This window comes from Rutidosis leptorrhynchoides, chromosome 3, assembly GCF_046630445.1.
Source record: "Rutidosis leptorrhynchoides isolate AG116_Rl617_1_P2 chromosome 3, CSIRO_AGI_Rlap_v1, whole genome shotgun sequence".
NCBI lineage: Eukaryota > Viridiplantae > Streptophyta > Magnoliopsida > Asterales > Asteraceae > Rutidosis > Rutidosis leptorrhynchoides.
The window spans coordinates 657081538-657099881 of record NC_092335.1 but is presented as its reverse complement, the minus strand read 5'-3'; the positions used below and the strand labels follow the sequence as shown (position 1 = coordinate 657099881).

General features: G+C 32.7%; 2 protein-coding genes across 11 annotated transcripts; both read right to left on the bottom strand.

Annotated features, from left to right (window-relative positions):
- Positions 1–1361: 1361 nt before the first annotated feature.
- On the bottom strand, positions 1362–6347 carry LOC139902985 (uncharacterized). Of its 10 annotated transcripts, none has more exons than XM_071885720.1 (7): positions 6093–6347; positions 5942–5978; positions 5511–5604; positions 5131–5314; positions 2560–2807; positions 2415–2449; positions 1363–2333 (listed from the first exon to the last, which is right to left on the bottom strand). In XM_071885720.1, the coding sequence occupies exons 3-7, from the start codon at positions 5568–5570 to the stop codon at positions 2252–2254; spliced, it is 609 nt and encodes a 202-aa protein (XP_071741821.1). In that variant the 5' UTR covers positions 5571–5604; positions 5942–5978; positions 6093–6347; the 3' UTR covers positions 1363–2251. The 10 variants fall into 10 exon arrangements, 9 of the variants coding, with proteins under 9 accessions (XP_071741824.1, XP_071741825.1, XP_071741821.1 ...); XM_071885718.1 differs by having other exon boundaries at positions 1364–2333; positions 5942–6001; XM_071885723.1 differs by lacking the exon at positions 5511–5604 and having other exon boundaries at positions 1362–2333; positions 5942–6001.
- Positions 6348–9147: 2800 nt separating this feature from the next.
- On the bottom strand, positions 9148–16115 carry LOC139899212 (uncharacterized). The gene is made up of 14 exons (XM_071882036.1): positions 15824–16115; positions 15000–15164; positions 14788–14904; positions 14608–14692; positions 13772–13880; positions 13100–13167; positions 12891–13016; positions 11945–12807; positions 11788–11848; positions 10701–10814; positions 10398–10511; positions 10196–10299; positions 10060–10117; positions 9148–9457 (listed from the first exon to the last, which is right to left on the bottom strand). Exons 1-12 carry the CDS (start codon positions 15895–15897, stop codon positions 10204–10206), a joined length of 1992 nt encoding a protein of 663 aa, XP_071738137.1. The 5' UTR covers positions 15898–16115; the 3' UTR covers positions 9148–9457; positions 10060–10117; positions 10196–10203.
- Between the last annotated feature and the right edge of the window lie 2229 nt (positions 16116–18344).

The following is an 18344-nucleotide window of genomic DNA, read 5'->3' as shown; positions in this document are numbered from 1 at the left end:
ACTCTATAAACCCTAATATCTAAACCCTAATAGCTAAAACCTCAAAATACGCTCGAAAAACACGATAATTGTTATATATTACTTCTTCGAGCGTTTTCCCGCCAAAATAAAAACATTTATCACAAAGTGTCTCTACTAAATTTTCATATTTTCATCTCATCTATAATGTTCGTGAACAAAGTTTTTTTAAAAAACGAAAAAAAAAAGTTTTTGCTTCCCCCACTTCTCCCCGAATGGTTACTTCCCTCTTGATCCTACCACTATATATATATCAATACTGGTTACGCGTATGTTGACCAACAGATGTGTCTGTCTGCAACACAGTTAGCGAGTAGGTAAACTTTACAGCGGAGAATAGATTACACGATTCGTCTGTGAGTGAGATTACGGTACCTATGGGTGAAACTTCTGCATATAATCTTGATTTTATAATTACTTCGTTGATTTTCAAAGTTAACTGGTTTTATTTGGTTGATAATGAGACGGGAGCCAACTGAACAATCAGAACATCGTTGGGTGCATTTGCATCTGGAGTGGAAAGCCTATATTGAAATCTTAGAATAGGAGTTTGCCTCACATAACAGGTTATAGAGGATTAATATACTCGCAACACCTCAAGGTAAGTCATCTTCTCTGTTTTGTGATTTTAGTTATTATTTCATTACGCGTAGTTGAAAGTGTTGTAAAAGTTGACTGTCTTTAGATTTTAGGGACTGACCCAAAGACTATGCCAAGCACTCAAAGTCAAATGTCAACATGTCAAAATGGCTTAAAGTCAAATTTAGTCGGTTAACGTTATCTATTCGGGTCAAAGTCGGAACTTATTCTTTCAAAGTTGGTAACATCGGTCAAAATTTGTCAACGTTGAAGTTGGTCAATGACCGTAAGATAATGTGGGTCAGTAACACTTTTTGTTTATGCAAATGAGGTTATGGTTTTATTTTCTTCCATTTATATGGCTTCCATTGTTATGGACACAAATAACCTTCCATATGTTGCTGCTCAAATTGTTCAGCCATTGAGAAATGAGGTCATGTAGTATTTTGAAATTTTAAGACAACCGTTACTACTCCTCCAGTTTGGTTTTTTTTAAGGTGTTTCTCAATACTAAAGCACACGCTGATTTTAGTCATTTAAGGTAATCAAGCGACAACACGTTCGTTATTTTGTATGTAAAACTATCAGATAATGCTAACTGTGCCATCATATCATACATATCGTAAATCCAACAGCCCACTTGAAAACTGCGTTGACTGTATCTGCTTAGTTGTTTTTCGTTTATGTGTATGCGTTTTATCGATCAATTTACAAATTAAGAATTGGTCCATTCATGATTGATTTTGAAATATGAAAATGGAGATACCAACTACATCAACCAATATACTACGACCGGAGCTGCAGCAATGCGCGGCCCGTTCCATAGCTAGTTATTAACAATGATGATGATATACATATAGCCACCACCTAGCTACCCAACGATGAGCAATATAATACCACTAACCTAAAATTAACATTAACATAGATAGCCAATTTTTTCAACTAACACTATTATTTATAATTAACTAAATCATCATCATACTGTAACATATAACTGATACGTATACAGTTGATTTTGACTTTTGCAGTTTGACTTGACATGTGCAGATCATGTGCTGACTTTAAATTGGGGGAAGTGTGCCAAGTACGTGACCATCATCTTCACTACTCAAGTACTGCGTCGATTGACAATGTTTTGTTGATTACCTAGTAAACATGAAAAGTATTGCATATATAAACTAAAAATCGTAAAAGACTGAAGAATAATAAAACTGTCAAGGACATGATTTACCTCCAAAAGAATCAATTCCAGAGGCATCTCTCATTGAATTTACATTGTTCTTTTATCGAAGTAATATATGCAAACAAAAAGGGTTAATGATATATTTTCATGGGAATAAAAATCATACTAAATGATGATCAGGGTAATCTTTCATGTGTTTGTGTATGCTATATTAGAATCTAATAATATATTTGATATGATTTTTATTCTCATGACAATATTATTAACCCTTTTTGTTTGAAGATATTACTTTAATAAAAGAACGATGCAAACTCAACGGGAGAAGCCATGGAGTTGACAACTCCATTTGGAGGTAGCTCATGTCCTTGACAGTATTATTATTTTTCAGTCTTTTATGACTCACAGTTTATATATGCAATTATTTCCATGTTTACTAGGTAATCAACAAAACATTGTAATGATTTAACAGAATCAATCGACGCTAGTACTTGAGTAGTGAAGATGATGGTCCCGTGCTTGGCACACTTTCTCCAATTTAAAGTCAACACGTGATCTGCACATGTCAAGTCAAACCGCAAAAGTCAAAATCAATTATATACGTATCGGTTATAGAATTCTTTCTATTTGTTTCTACCTAATTAACACCAAACTTCGAATTACGATTTTGACCTGAAACATAGAAAATGAAACTACTTAACCGGAGATCATAAAGGTCTCTTAGATAACCAACCATCAACTTTTATCAAAATATAAAACATCATTCATTGATCGAATAATACCGAAAAGTTGTACCCTGCATCAGAAGTGGATATGGTATCCCTCTTAGCTGAAATTATATCATCGTTGTCACAGATTTCAATACAATTAAGACCAGGTTGCAATGCTTGTCCATCATTATCATCTTTCACATTTGTATTCTTATTATCCATATTTTCAAACATGTCACAGAGTTTAATGTTTGATGGTCTTTCCTTTACATCTATTTGTTTTTCAACTCCCTCGTAAAATGGAAGAATATCGACGGGACCTACAAAAGCTCGTAAAATATGTAGATTTTAAGCAATGCTAATTATTTATACATTATATAATTACTCTTAAAAATCCTATCCAACATGTTGTCAATAAATAAAAAACAAGCAACAATTTAATATTGTTCGTATTACTACCTCATCATAAAATAATAATGTCCATAATACTACATTATATTGTTGATAATACAATAATTAATAATAATAACGATAATATTATTCACAATACATCACATCTATATATTAAAATAATAATTCATGTAACCCATATCAATTTAAACCGTAAATTGGATAAAGGTCGACCACCATATAAATTTCAAACAATTTTAGATAATTATACCGCAAACGACTAGCAACACTCACGTAATCTAGCTCTTCTGGTGCAAGTTGCGTAGTGCCCATATTAGAAAAGGCCGGAGATGGAGGAGACCTTGCATTATTATTATTTCCCTTTATTGGGTGTTGGAGAATATTTCTTGTGGAAATCGCAGCAAATTTATGGCATCATTTATTCATACACACGTTTCTTTCTTTTTCGTCATATCGGGTTCCATCTCATCGATAAGATCTTGCCTAAAAAGCTCACCCCAACCACTATGGGTAAGCGTGTTTACTATACTCATTGTACTTGGGATGAGCTTTTTAGACAAGATATTATCAATGAGATGAAACTGGTACGACGGAATAGAAAAAAACGAGTGTATAAAAAGAATGATGCCATATAGCCATATATTTGATGCGATTTCTAAGAAATATTCTCAACACCCAATACAGAGAAATAATAAAAATGCGAGACTTGCACTTCCACCTCCAACCCTCCCTAATATGGGCATCATGCAACTTAATCCAGACGAGCTACTATATTTATCCAAATTTATTGTTTGAAGTTTATATGACGATCGAGCCTATCCAATTTATGGTTTCAAATGCATTTGAATTACATATGATTATTATTTTATTATATAATTATGATGATTTATGATGTATTATGAACAATATTATGGTTATTATTATTAAAGACTGTATTATGAAAAATACGGAGTATTATGATATGATGTAATATTATGAAAAATATTATTAGTATTAAGTTATACGTGTTTTTTTATTTATTTATTGCTAATTTATATACTACATGTTGGATAGGATTTGTAAGGATAATTATATAATGTATTTAACTAGCATTACTTATAAATCCACAAATTTTATATTTGAAAAAATTCCATAAAAAATAACCATTTTATCTACTTTTCCTATCTAGATAACCTCTTGCAAGATTTAAAAGATTATCTTATACAAGTTAATCAAAAAAGAGAGTGTCGTTAACAAATATTCACTTTCTCAATTAAGTACCACAATGTCATTCCATGTCATCGCCATGTAAGGGTATAATTGTCATTTTAAATATGCAATGCATCATCATCGTCATCGTCAAATTTCTATGCATCATTATCGTCAAATTCCTCTTAACATTTTAATAGTTAATTCACATACAAGATTCTGATATGAAATCAAAAATAAAAAAACAAAAACAAATTTATGTCGTGACATAACCATCGACTACGTCGATGAAAGTTCCGATCTCAAACCACTGTAAATTGTTAATCGATGAACCGAAGTTCGTAATGATAATGATAAACGAATCTGGGTTCTTGAATCAAGATGAACACATATGGGTTCTGGAAGTCATGATAATCGGAGCTGGGCTTCAAGCATGGTTGTAGGGAAGATCATCGATGGTTAACCGGATTAGGGTTTGCTAAAGTTTGGATTATTTTTTTGTTGTTAATGAGATTTCAACTGTGTTTTTTCCCCTCTCATATTCCATTTATTTTTTTTCCTTCCCTTTTAAGTAATATAAATATAAATATCTGTGTACTCTAATTCGTAGGAATAAAATCATCATTATCTTCATTTTTGATGTTTGTATTGTGTATAATTGTTGTGGGTAGTTGTTGAGTGAGACTGGAGAGAACTGACAGTGTGTGTAAGGAAGAACAAAGATGGGTTTTACATACTTTTTATCGTTATCAATTTTGATTTTAGCGTATCTTAAGTTGAGTTGAAAAGGGATGCCAAGAACAGATTACGGTTCGTTCTTTTTTTAGGTTAATAATGAAGTTGATGAATAAGACAACTATATGAACATTCTTACCCTCACATAGATGACATGGAATGACATTGTGGCATTGTTAATGACACTTCCTCTTTTATTAACATTTATAAAATAATGCTTTAAATCGGAAAAGAGAATAAAAAAGAATCCAAATTGTCTGCAAGGTAAAATAGGTTACCTAGAACATGAAAACGATGTAAAATGGTTACCCTTATGAAATTTTCCTTTTGCGAAGCTTTTGTAGGTCCAGTCGATATCCTTGCATAATGGAATATGAACGGTTGTCCCGTAGACAACACCTCCTCCAGAGAAAAGAGGAAAACAAGCTACATTCACCTTGTCTTCTGCACTAGGAAGCATACTCACAAGTTCCACATATGAAACTCTATATACCTGAAATTTTTATGTACAAAATCAATCTCACTAAATCATATATGATACGGATATCATAATAAACTTTAAAATACCAAACTTTATAGTTCAATACAATCATGCCCAGACCTTGTGACATAGGTCTAAGGTCTCTAGTGTTTGCAGCAACAAATAGTGTTAAAAAATTATAAACAACCGGGTGAAATAACCGTATTACCTCCAAAAATGTGTAGATTGATATCAATGCTTTTAAGAAAAGAACTATGCCGTCGACCATATTCACGTAGTATGTGCTTAGAACTAGGTGAGAACTAGACCAAAAAAAACAAAAAACAAAAACAAATTAAAAAACAGATTACTGTGATTAGTACCATAATGCAAAAAGGGTGTCACAAAGGTTATAATCAAACAAAAAAAAAAAAACAAACAAACACGAGAAATCATAAATGAAGGGCACCACTACACAAAAAAAATCATTAAAATTTTAATATCGGTATATCAAAAATACTACGTAGATCTACGACTGCCATAAGGTTTGGAAACGGAGGCAAGCAAAAATAATTTAAATAACTCATAAAGAATTTAATACGCAAAACACGGGTTGAATGAAGTCTGTAAAATGGTCAGATGAAGTATAGAGATATTTACCTAAATGGAAGTTAAACAATGAGCAGCTCAAATCGACCTGAGATAAGTACCGAACCAAAACTGCATAAGTACCAAAAAATTGTAAAATTAGGGCATAAAAAAGTAAAATAGTAAAACACAATTAAGAATTTATAACGGAATAGAAACTTACTTTGACTCCTCAAGTGAATAGTCTAAGTTCATAGATATTGACGAGCAATAGGAGGATGATCGGGGGTTTGGTGGTTCCAGGCGGCGGTGTTTGGTGCTTATAACAGCGGTTAGTACATATAAACAGAAAACGGCGTCGGTTTGAGTCCATCGGCGTAAGATAAGATTGAAAGAGACAATTGTCGTCTGTTTGGTGGTTGTGACTGCGCGATTTGGTGGCGGTGGTGATGGTGGCGGTCGTATATAGGATAGAGGGAGGGAGGGAGGGAGGGAGTTTGTTTGCAAGATTTAGGGTTCCAAATAAAAATAGGGAGATTACTGGTGTACTTTATTGGTCAAACATATTATGTGGTCAAACATATCATTTAGTTAAGGTAATGATACATAAACAACTACTTTTTACACATACACAACTAAAATATGCTTTACAGTGTTGTACAGTATAATACTGAAAAATATGATACGTACACAACTACTTTTTACACATACACAACCAAATATGATTTACAGTGTTGTACAGTACAATACTGAAAAACGTGTTTGATTGTGTATGTGTAAAAAGTGGTTGTGTACATATCACCTCCCTTTAGTTAATGACTTAGTGTACTTTATTGGTCAAACATATCTCTTACAGTTCAAAAACTAAAGAGTTCGCTGCGAAAATTGTATTTGGATATATATTGTTCGGTATATGTTTGTAAAATCAGACGATATCTATGTAGAAAAATGAATATGTATGTTTACTTTGAATATTTTGAAAACTAAATACTGATATCATGATGCATTATAATGTTTCCTTTAACTCTTATCAAGAAAAACAAATATAACTAATGGTCTGCGCGTTGCGTTGAAATATTTTAACGTCTTTTTTGAAAGTCATGTTGAGTGAGAACTGACAACAAAGATTGTGAACAAAAGAAAGGGCGGGGGACTCGAACTTAAAGTAGTTTATGTTACTTCTAAAATGGTTTCCATTAAAAAAATCTCTGTTTCAAATATAATTAGTTGCGTTTTATTCATAAAATTATTTCAAGTTGAATTGTGCTAACGGAGAAATCTAACTCGCGACGGAAAAAAAATGTAAATACCATTAAAAAAAAATTAGATGGATTTTATTTAGTGATTATTAAATTAAATTGAAAAGTTACATTTTAACTACATAGGTTACTATTCATACCCCTATATAGTTGCAACACTTACCTCTAAGAAACTTACAACTTTTACTCTTGAAACATACTTCATTCGACACTTTTCTTCTATTGAAACAAAGGCATTCACCTAGACACTATATATGACCAAATTTTTTGTTAGAATTAGTAGATATGGAAAATATGACTACAAAAAGAGTCGGCCCACTTCCAACTTCACCTCTTTTTCATTAGTTTGCTTTGTTTTTTTAGTCAAAATAACGAATACTATAAAACCGGGATCTTCATCGAAAAATAAAGATCTTAATCGATACAATGAAGTCGAATGTCTCGAAACAAGTAAACGTCACAAATCTACGTTAACCCGACCGAACCAAAAGACCTCTACAAGACAACTACATATTAATAACATACGAAACACACAAAAACAAATGACAAATGGACGAACGAAAAAACACCAACAAGCTAGGAGGGTTCTTTACCGTTCCTAAAATCCGGGCGCTTTGTAAACCCGTTGATCTTGTCGCGAGTTAGGTCTGGAGGTGTGATAGTGTTTACTTAGGTGTACACTTCCTAAAGCACTGATTTGGAAATGAAACACGAGCTTTTAAGTTTGGATGTCTGATAGTGTTTAATTTATGAACTCAACAGAAAGACATATGGTGTACACTTCCTAAAAATGTGGGTAGTTCCAGAATCGTTAACTCTGATATGCTTTTGGTGGATTTGGTGCATCGGTGGTTCCAGATCTATTATGGCGGCAACGGTGGTTCTACAATCGTTACCTAAATACGCCACCAGTCCACAATCGTGAACTCCGGCCTACAATCTTTAAATCCGACATGCTTTTGGTGGGTTTAGTCACTAAACGATAAGTTTGTTCAATTAAGTTTTTACGTGTTCTTTTTATTTGATTTTATTAGTAGATATGTTATTTGAATTTGAAATTGTTGGTTAAATATAATATTGTTGGTTTGATATGAACGTCGTACGAAGTAATGTATAAAGAGTTGAAGATTTTGATGGTAAAATTAAAGAGTTGAAGATCAGAAGATTTTAGGTATTGTCTTGTTTAATGAATCTGTGTCTCTTAATTTCCATTTCAAGTTTTTTTCTTTCCTTGTTCAGTTACAAAAAGTGTAACTTTGAGCTTGATATCAATTTTTGCTTGTAAGAGTTGGGGTTCATACGATCTTGGTGTGACAAATGGGAGAGGAAAAGAATACATATAAGCACGTGAAGGTCTTGAAGACTGAAAAGGAGAGAAAAAAAAGACGAAAATACTCATTACGTGTTACTCACGTGATGGTACTTAACGGATGATTTGGATGACAGGTTGACGAAGGGACTCAGTACGTTTAAATAGGACAATGGAAGTATGCTGTGAGCCAAAAAAAACGGAGGAACGCAGTTAGCTTTTTAGTGTATAATGGAGGGATCAACGACACAAAAAAGTCTTAATTGAACTTAATCTTAGTAACTCGCTTTTATTTTTTAAATTTTATTTTATGTCCATATGCGGTAGGTAACTCTTTTTTCCTCACAATTACGCAGCCTCTTTTCTTTTTTTCCCTCCACTACTTTTTCTTCCGCCAGCCCCAGCAAAGCAGGGCCAATACCAGAAATCCATTTCAATCCACGTAATAAAACACCTTCTTAATAACGCAACTCGTATCAAAGCACAGGTTAAACGTTTAATTAACCGATTGTCAACCATTATTATAAAATTTTAAATCAACCGACCATTAACCGACCAAACCATCTCGCAACGAAGTTATTTTTTTAAATCTTTTTTACTTCCTTTTCCTCCCTTCCTTTTTCATTCATTTCTTTTTTTAAACGTTCAATTAACAGACAAAACACCCCGCAGCGAAGCGCAAGCTATTTATCCTCTTTAAAAACAAATGAGAACAACAAAAAAGAGACAACATTCACTAAGAAATGTGAAGGAGATCTCTACAAAGTTACAAGTTTACAACGAGAAACACACTGTTGGTAATTTACAGACGCAGTGGATCCCTTAAACCTAATTACAACCGCAGGTAGCCATGAGCTATGGCGGCTTGTCAGGTATACAACTGCCTCGTTAACAAACATATCGTACATGGTCAAACATACAAGAAAATGGTCAAAACGCAAGTAAAAGAAAAAACCAAAGTAGCAGACCACGGAACCAAATCCAGCTAGCAGCATCAGTTAGGAAAGCTGGCGCAAGTTCCTGTCAACAAAATTTGCAGTTCACTATTATTATACCATTGAAAGTATCAACAATTTTCATTTTCGATTTCATTTGTTTTTTGTCTTACGCAAACACAGAAAAACAACTACATTTGCCAAGAAAGTCTAAATGGTAAAAGTTTCTTAATATGATTACTTTTGTATGTAAACTATAAGGAGGCCCGTTTGGTTGGAAAATTGTTTTTGGGAGGAATGGAATGTGTCAAAAGAATTGGAATCCGAAGGTTTGGAATTGATAAATTCCATGGAATATGAAAATTGTGTTTTTTATTGACATGGAATGGAATTGAAGTTGTTGGGCTGGATTAGAGAGTAGCATATCCTTGTCAGATTCCGTGAACGAAACAAGACCCAAGTGTTCTTCGACCATTTTAAACATGATGGGCGATAATTTTATAGCTAGAAGCCAGTAATCTACATAAAAAAAAAATAAATAAAAAAAAAAAGCACTTCACATGGAAAAGGGTATCGCTGAGTAATATTAAAGTTTGCAAAACCGACAATTATATTTATATATTTGTTTTTCGTTAGTTCTCAGGAAGGATGGAAATCTACTTCGAATTAGGTAATTTAGGTACGTACCTATATATAAAGTATATTTCATTGTCTTTAAACATTCTAACAAAGTGTGAATCTGACCCTGCAGACAAACAAACATAAGCCACATATCTCAAAAACTTAAGCTTAGACTATTGATACAATATATCCAAATGATTACCTGTACTATTATTCTAAGTCCATTTGTGCTTCAAGAAACTCATCAGATTTGGAAGATTTCATCCGTTTAGCACCACTAGATTGAAGGATTCTAAGCTTCCCTTCCTTTAAATAAAGACATTTTAAATAAAATCAAAAATAAAAAAGTAAAAAAACTCAACCAAAAAAAAAGGAAGTGCTGCCTTTAGTAGTGGAATACACACCTTTGTCCCGTAAACGATACCACCTCCAGAAAAAGGGTGAAAACAAGCTACGTTCACCTCGTCTTCTGCACTAGGAAGCACACTCACGAGTTCCATATCTGAAACTCTATATACCTGAAATTTTTATATGCAAAATATCTTATCAAATTGGATAATTATATGGATATCATAACCATAATCATCATAATAAAAATAAACTTTAAATAGCAAATTTTATAGCTCAATACAATCATGCACAGACCTTGTGACATGATTCTCTAGTATTTGTAGGAAAAATAACTGAGTGAAAATAACCATAATTACCTCCAAAACAGTGTAAATAGATAAAGAAGCATCCCCGTTGATATCGATGCTTTTAAGAAGAGAACTGTGTCGCCGACCATATGCAAGTAGTATGTGCTCAGAACTAGGTGAAAACTAGAACCAAAAAAAAAAAACCCAAAATTAAAACAGATTACAGTAATTAGTACCATACTGTGAAAAAGGTGTCACAAAAGATTATAATCAAACAAAAAAAAGGCAACAACAACAACAACAACAACAACAATAACAAAACCCAATACCACATGAGTGGTGTATGGGGGAGGTGAGATGTAGACAATCCTTCCCCTATCCGAGAATAAAAACAAGTCATTTCTCCACCCAGAGTGAAACACTCTCAAAAGTAGAGAAAGTCATCCCTCTCTCTATTCTACGGATAAAGAGATTGCTTCCGAGTGGACCTCCGGCCAATAAGTAGGAAATTTTTTTTTTTTTTTAAAAGTAAAATTAAATTAAAAATAAAATTGAAACACCATGAAAATGCAAATTTCCATGGGTTTTAAATCCTGCCTGGAATTCAATTTAGGCTCTAAACGGCAGTCAAGACGCCAATAAATCGACGCTTGCTGTTGACTCAAAAATAGAGCCGACAAACAAACAAACAAAAAAAAAAAAAAAAAAAAAAATACTATTAAAATTTTACAATCAGTATCCAAGGCTTGATGGACTCTAATATAGCCCGAGTTTCCAACTACAACACAACTTATGTCAACAATCAAAAAACGTACGTATATATGCAACTGACATATGGTTTTGGACACGAAGGCAAGCAAAAATAGTTTAACTAATTCATAAAAAAGTTTATTGTAAGAAACACGGTTCGAATGAAGATTCTAAAATAATACATAAAAGGTTTAATTAATCAGTCAACGTCGGTTAATATGTCAAAATCTGATATGTTGGTCAAAGTCAAAATTGCTCAACATTTTAATACGAATATAAATTTAAACTGGAATTTTAGAGTTTTTCAACAAATGAACAAATTGCTAAATTACGTTAAAGTTTATCATTATGTTTAATTGTTTATGGTTTTTTTCTATATTTACACATAAAATTTAAAAATATTTACCTGGATGGAAGTTAAACAGTGAGCAGCTCTAATCGGCCTCGAGATAAGTACCGAACCAAAACTGCATAAGTTGAAAAAAAAAAATGTAAAAATTATGGCATAAAAAAGTAAAATAGTAAAACATAATTAAGAATTTTATAACAGAATGGAAACCTACTTTGACTCCTCTAATGAATATACTCTAAGTTCATAGATAACTTGACGAGCAATAGGATGACGTGTCGGAGATGTTCCCGGGCCCCGTGTTTCTTGATGGCGTTGGGTCCCACAATCAGCTTCAAACTGAGGAAGCACACACGCAACACAAACAGCTAAATATCTCCCACAAGGTGAAAAATGGGCCCCCATTTCACTACAAAGTACAGCATGCGGTATCGTTAAACGACATCGTTCGGCCTTGGGTAAAGCACACGGATTATTAGCCTCGTGGGCCCATATTCTTAGCTTAACGGTGCAAGGCAACTCGGAAGCTGCAGTTGCACTAAGTGATGCTGATATTTGAGACTGTATTCGACTAATCATAGGAATTGAATTATCGCCCTCGTTTGACTCGTTGACCGGCACCTGATTCATATTATATGGCATAACCAAAGTAGCTTCAGGGTTTGCTGATGTGGCAGCTTGATTGTGACCCATTAACCATCCTTGCATAAAAGGTAATTCCCAACTGACCCGACCCAACTGACCCGACCCAGATTCAGGAACATCGGATATATCCATGTTTGAAGGTGTGTTTTGATGGTAATGAACTTGATTAGGTAAGGAAGAAGCCATCAACGGGTCATATTGTTGATTAGAAGATTCTAAAGGTCTGATATTTGGGCCCACAAGTTGTGAACCAGGTATAGGAATTGAAGGGGACGAGAAGAGAGGTAAGGGTATTAATGGTAATTCAGCAGCTAAAGTTAGCCGATCGATGCGATGCATATTGCCCATGTATACAGCAGGAGGGGGATACTGTAAATAACCCAAAGATGTTGCAGGTGCCATTGTAGAATCTGAAGAATCAAGATCATTCACCTGTAAAAAAAAGTTTAAGCATTTGAAATATGGTTTATGGGTCGAAATTGCCACCTCTGTTCAAAACCATATAGGAATCTTACCTCAGCGGTTAACATTAACGGGTTGGAATGGGGATGGAAATGCACAGCACGAAGCGAACGTCTAGTTCTTAGTACAATTGCAGGTGAAGCGGTTTCTCCTTTGTTGTTATACCGCCATAAATATAGCTGAAATTGAAAAGATACAGAAAAAAAATAAAAAAATAAAACGCATTAAAGATACAAGATTGCGATTAAGTTAGTAACAACACCTTATGGCCTGCAGCAACTGCCAGCAATTCTCCTTCAGAATGAAATGCAATGGAAGCAATAGGCCGATCTGTGATACGTACGAATAAGAAAAACGTAAGGTGATCACAAATTTTCACACTTAAAAAATATATATAAGCATATGTACAAGTATGTTTTGATGTGCTAACTTTCATCTTGATGCGAGGATCGCATGTACCTAGATATATTCATACATCATACAAGGTAAACGTAAAGGTGTTGATGACGAACCAGTTTATGTTATATATCTACTGGATCAAAAAGGGTAAGAATCGCCCAAAATATACTTCTAATGCAAAAACATGTCACTAATTATTTATGAACCAGTTTATACTTCTAATGCATGAAGATGTCCATAGGAGACCCAGGTTCAATCCCCACTAGCTACACTTTAGGGGCTTGCCTTTTTTTTTTAAAAAAAAAAAAGAAAGAAAAAAAGGCATAAAGATGCCATTTAAACAATATAACCTTTTGTAGTCATACTTGAATGACTTTGTGGTTATTTAAAAACTAATCTTTTTTGTCAAGGTGTTTTCGGATAAGACAACCGGCTGGACCCCCTAATTTACGACCTCCAAAGCAAAAGCCATAACATTTTTCATTAACAAATTTACAAATTCATTAAAAAGGGAAAGATAATGTTTAGTAATTACAAAAATCACGAGATCCTATGCATTCTGATGTATTTGCGTTCCACAAACGAACTTCATGGTCCAAGCTCCCACTAGCAAGTATTTCTGGACGCAATGGATGAAATCTAACCTGTAGAATCAACAGTTACAGATTAATGGGGTTTAACAAATGACCATATATATAAGTCACGATAAATTGAGATTGTATTAGGTCAATGAAGACAATATGTGGGAACGACAATCTAAATTATCTCATTAATCGCATATCATAACTAAGTCCACATTTTCATACATCCCTAGACTACAAAGTTGAGTATATAAAGCACCCAACATAACAAAGAAAGAAAAATAATATGTTAACAGAACTTTAGGCATCAAATTATTTTCATGTGAAGATAGTCAAGCTTGTCTAGATTAAGGAGTGAACTACTAGTGAAGCAATAAAGTTAAGCTGAGATGGAGATATGGACATGTTGGCATAATGCAACATGAACTTGAGTTAAAACGGTTAACTTTTATTATTTGTGCCGGTTACGTTGGCCCACAAACACTTTTATGTCAATTTTACTAGTCTATAGATAGATGGACAACGCAAACAATTATGATTACAAAAGTGATACTAAATTCACAATAATCATATAAAGTTTGAATTGAACGAGTAAGAGGTTGCATTCACTTTTGTATATTAAAGCTAGTTTTTTTGTTGGAGCCATTTCAGATATGTAATTAATATGGTGTGAACGTTAAAATATATTTGTATCTTAGTATCTTACCACCCAACTACAATAATATTGGCAACTCTATCAACTATTAATAGAACAAAATAGTATAAGAGGCTTAATGTATTTGTATCTTACCACCCAAGGTGTTCTTCGATGTCCACTCAAAACCTTTAGACATGTCCCAGTTTGGCAGTCAATTATTTTCACTGTATGATCACCACTGTAAACCAGAAAATGAGTGACATTGATTAATATAGTAAATAAAAATACACTAGTCACAACAATCAAAAATAAAAAATACGGCCAGTAACATACTGAGTAGAAGCAAGAATTTTCCCATCTGAACTAAATGCTGCAGCAATTGTTGACCTTGGCGAAGGCATTAATGAACAATACTTGGCTGATAAACACCTCAACGACTCGGCCTCCACCCTAGACAAATATATTGTTGCAATTTTAATCGGTTTGATTATAAAAATAGTTAGATGTGTAAATAACATAAATTAAACCGATATCAACACAAGTACCATGAATAAAGTTCACGCCTTGAATCCCTTGCACTTTGACTTTTGGGATTAACAAACGACCGGTAATTGTGATTGGAAGTTTTACCAACTTGCTTTCTGGGTAGATACTTTTTTGTTATTGGAGCTATTTCTCTGTTGCTCAACATGTGGAACACATTCCTACAACTGAAAAGGATAAACAATTAGTTAGACGACTAATATCCAACAATTTTCACCATTAACATAACTGTGCCAACTTCAAACATGATAAAAAACGTTCATTCGTTTCAGAGTCGGGACATAAACTAACTAAACCCAAAAGTAATAAAATCTTATAACCACCACCACAACACACAAAATCTATATAAAATAAGCATCTATTTTACTGATTTAATGAAGCAATTATTTAACACTATCCCAACAAGCAGACAAACAAAATGTTAAATAAAAACCTGAGCATGAAATAACTTTGCTAGTATAAGATGGTCTAATTTATAAGAATAAATAGAATTGAAATAGATATAGATAAATAAATAAGATCCCAAAATTAAAAATTTATTGACAGACTATAGCACCAGGGATCCAACATATAGCTTGAAAAGAGATAAAGATCTAGCACAATTAGGCTAAATTACAATTATACTAATTACTCCAAGTAGCAAAAATCACCTAATTATCCTAATTCCACAAAGAAAACCAGATCAGGCCACTAAATTGTATCCAATATCAACATTTCATAACTAAATATCAAAATTGAGCTACAGTTAATCAAAATTATTAAAATTGGCATCGAAAAAACAATCTTTAATGAAAAAAATGACATACTAGAGATAACTGAATCTTACTTTTGATGTGATGGTGAAGGTGAAGAAGAAGATGATAATTCATCCAGATATGAAGTTGTTTTCATGATATCCATACATACAACCTTAGTTTCAACAATCGATCGATCGCTCTTAATAGAGATTACTCTGTCTGATTTAGAATTCAGAATTAGATTTAGATAATTATAATTATAGATAGAGAAACCCTACCAAGCGAGCGATGTAAATCAGGAGGATGTCTGAATGATATGCAAAGGAGACAAATCCCTCTCTCTCTCACACACACATTCAACTATACTCTCTTACTTTTTATTTTATTTTATTCATTTCATTGCATATTTCATATAATATAATATAATATAATTATAATATAATATAATATAATATAATATAATATAATATAATTAAATATAAAAAATATCCCTCTCTTCTTATTAAAAGAAAAGTCAAAGTAAGTAATATTGTTTCCAATAAAGAGATCTTGACCATTTATTTATTCCTATAAATTAATTGCAACCCTTGGATCAAAAGATGAAATGATTATTACTTAATACAAATTTCATTTTAATTAGTGATTACTAACACTACCCCTATTAATATAAATTCCATGCAACAAACTAGGAAAGTTGACAATTATTTAGGAAAACACGTTATTATTAAAAAAAAGTCAAACCCATAAATACAAATACGGAAATAATTTCAGTTTCTATAAAATCGTGTATATCATATTTTAAAATCTGTATAATTCCACAATAATAGATGTTTGATTTAGTCAAATCTGTTAATTTCATCCATTAATGCTCCAACGTGTTTTAAGGAGGAAATTTGTAACTTATTCGTTTAAAGTATTCACAATTCAGTCAATCGCTACTTCAACTAGAACCCTTAATTATCGCCTAAAATCTCACCCAAATTAACAGTTCTTTGATTTAGTTTATTGAAATTAGGGTTTTCTGCAGTAGAAAAACCATGAACAGGAGTCTCAATTCTACGATTTGCGACTAAGAGGTATACGATTTCAAAGTATAGGGTACGTAATTTTGTCATCTTCTTTTTCTAATTAGGGTTTCTACCGAGATCATTGATTATTATACAAATTCGGGTTTTGTATTTTTTTTATTTTTTAACATCTTTGTAATTTTTAGTGTGTAGAAATTGTAGTTGTTGTTGAAGATCGAAGTAAATGGAGCCTGGGTAATGTTTCAATATCAACACCGGAAGCAGAGAGTTACCCTTTTTTGTCAACTTTCATATTGATACATTTAAGGTATACAAGTTTCATATACATCGAGGTTTGAAAACTTTCTAATGAAATAGCAATGCTTGACAAAAGATGTTAATGCACTTATTCTGACTGCTCCCGATCTCTAAAAATCATATAACCATCCTTAACAATTTTAGTTGGATCGTGCAATTCATTTATATTTACTCTGATGATTATATATTCATAAATCTAAGTTTGCAGAATTTCATTACTTTTGGGACCTTCAGCGGATGGGAAAATGACATTCCAGAGATGCTGAAGGCTCATGTTCCTGTTTGACTCACTGGTTTGACTTTTGTTTAGCATTTCAGATATGCTGAAGTGCAAGAAATAATTAACGCATAGCTACATGACTCGAGTTCAAACTCAAACTTTGTATTCTATTTAATTTAAAAAATGCACATGTGATTAATAAAAAATGTATACTTGTGTTTGCAGTTGACAGTGATTATTGCTTATATTTCTTTTTTGAAAGGGCAATTGATTGCTTACATATTTCTTTATGAGTTGTATGTGGTAAGTTGAAAATTGTGGTTATAAATGATTTTATTAGAGTTTATTATAAGCATATTTTGAATCCATGAAATCTTTCGATTAATCGTATATGTTTCTGATAAATTTAGTTTTACAATATATTATCTAGGTTTAAAGATGCGTTGAAACAGGGCTGCCTCAGCTCATTATCAAAGTTGTCTCGTCACGGGTAATGTTTAAGTATATTTTTTCTTTTACTCATTTTTTCGATCATTTAATAGGTTTTATCTTCTTAAGGCTTGAAAATAGGTTTTTTATATTAGACAATTATTTTAAATGGACATGACAATATGGGTAGGTTGAATTTTTTTAAACATATTTTTGTAAATCTTTAGTGTTTTAAGTGATTATTAAATTAAATTATTACAATAACAATTTCAGTTCTCAAAACAACTTTAAGAGGTTGGCGTGTTGCGTACTTCGGTGCTTGGGAAACTTTTGAGCCATTTGGCAGAATTGACCCTTTTTGACCTATAATAGTTCATAAATAAATGATCATGCAGGTTAATTTGGAGCACTTCCGTTCACAATCGATTGTTCTGTAGTGAAGTGATGTTGCTGTAAATGGTTACACCATCTATAATCTGGGTTGTTAAAACGGAATAGAATTTGGTATGCTCCTATATGTTTTGATTTTGGGTACTGGAAGCTTCGAAATAAGTGATAGTCGAAGAAAACCTCACTGATTTGGTACTTTGTTTGTTACAACACTAATACTCTATATTTTTTGTTTCATCTGTTAAT

Excerpts from the sequence above, each read along its gene's own strand:
- LOC139902985 (XM_071885720.1), bottom strand. The coding sequence starts at position 5,570 with ATGGTCGACGGCATAGTTCTTTTCTTAAAAGCATTGATATCAATCTAC. Across the intron at positions 2,808-5,130 it reads AAAAGGAAAATTTCATAAGG|GTCCCGTCGATATTCTTCCA; the intron begins GTAACCATTTTA and ends GAGCTTTTGTAG. Across the intron at positions 2,450-2,559 it reads ATGCAGGGTACAACTTTTCG|GTCAAAATCGTAATTCGAAG; the intron begins GTATTATTCGAT and ends TCTATGTTTCAG.
- LOC139899212 (XM_071882036.1), bottom strand. The coding sequence starts at position 15,897 with ATGGATATCATGAAAACAACTTCATATCTGGATGAATTATCATCTTCT. Across the intron at positions 13,168-13,771 it reads CATAGGATCTCGTGATTTTT|ATCGGCCTATTGCTTCCATT; the intron begins GTAATTACTAAA and ends TACGTATCACAG. Across the intron at positions 13,017-13,099 it reads CAGTTGCTGCAGGCCATAAG|CTATATTTATGGCGGTATAA; the intron begins GTGTTGTTACTA and ends TTTCAATTTCAG.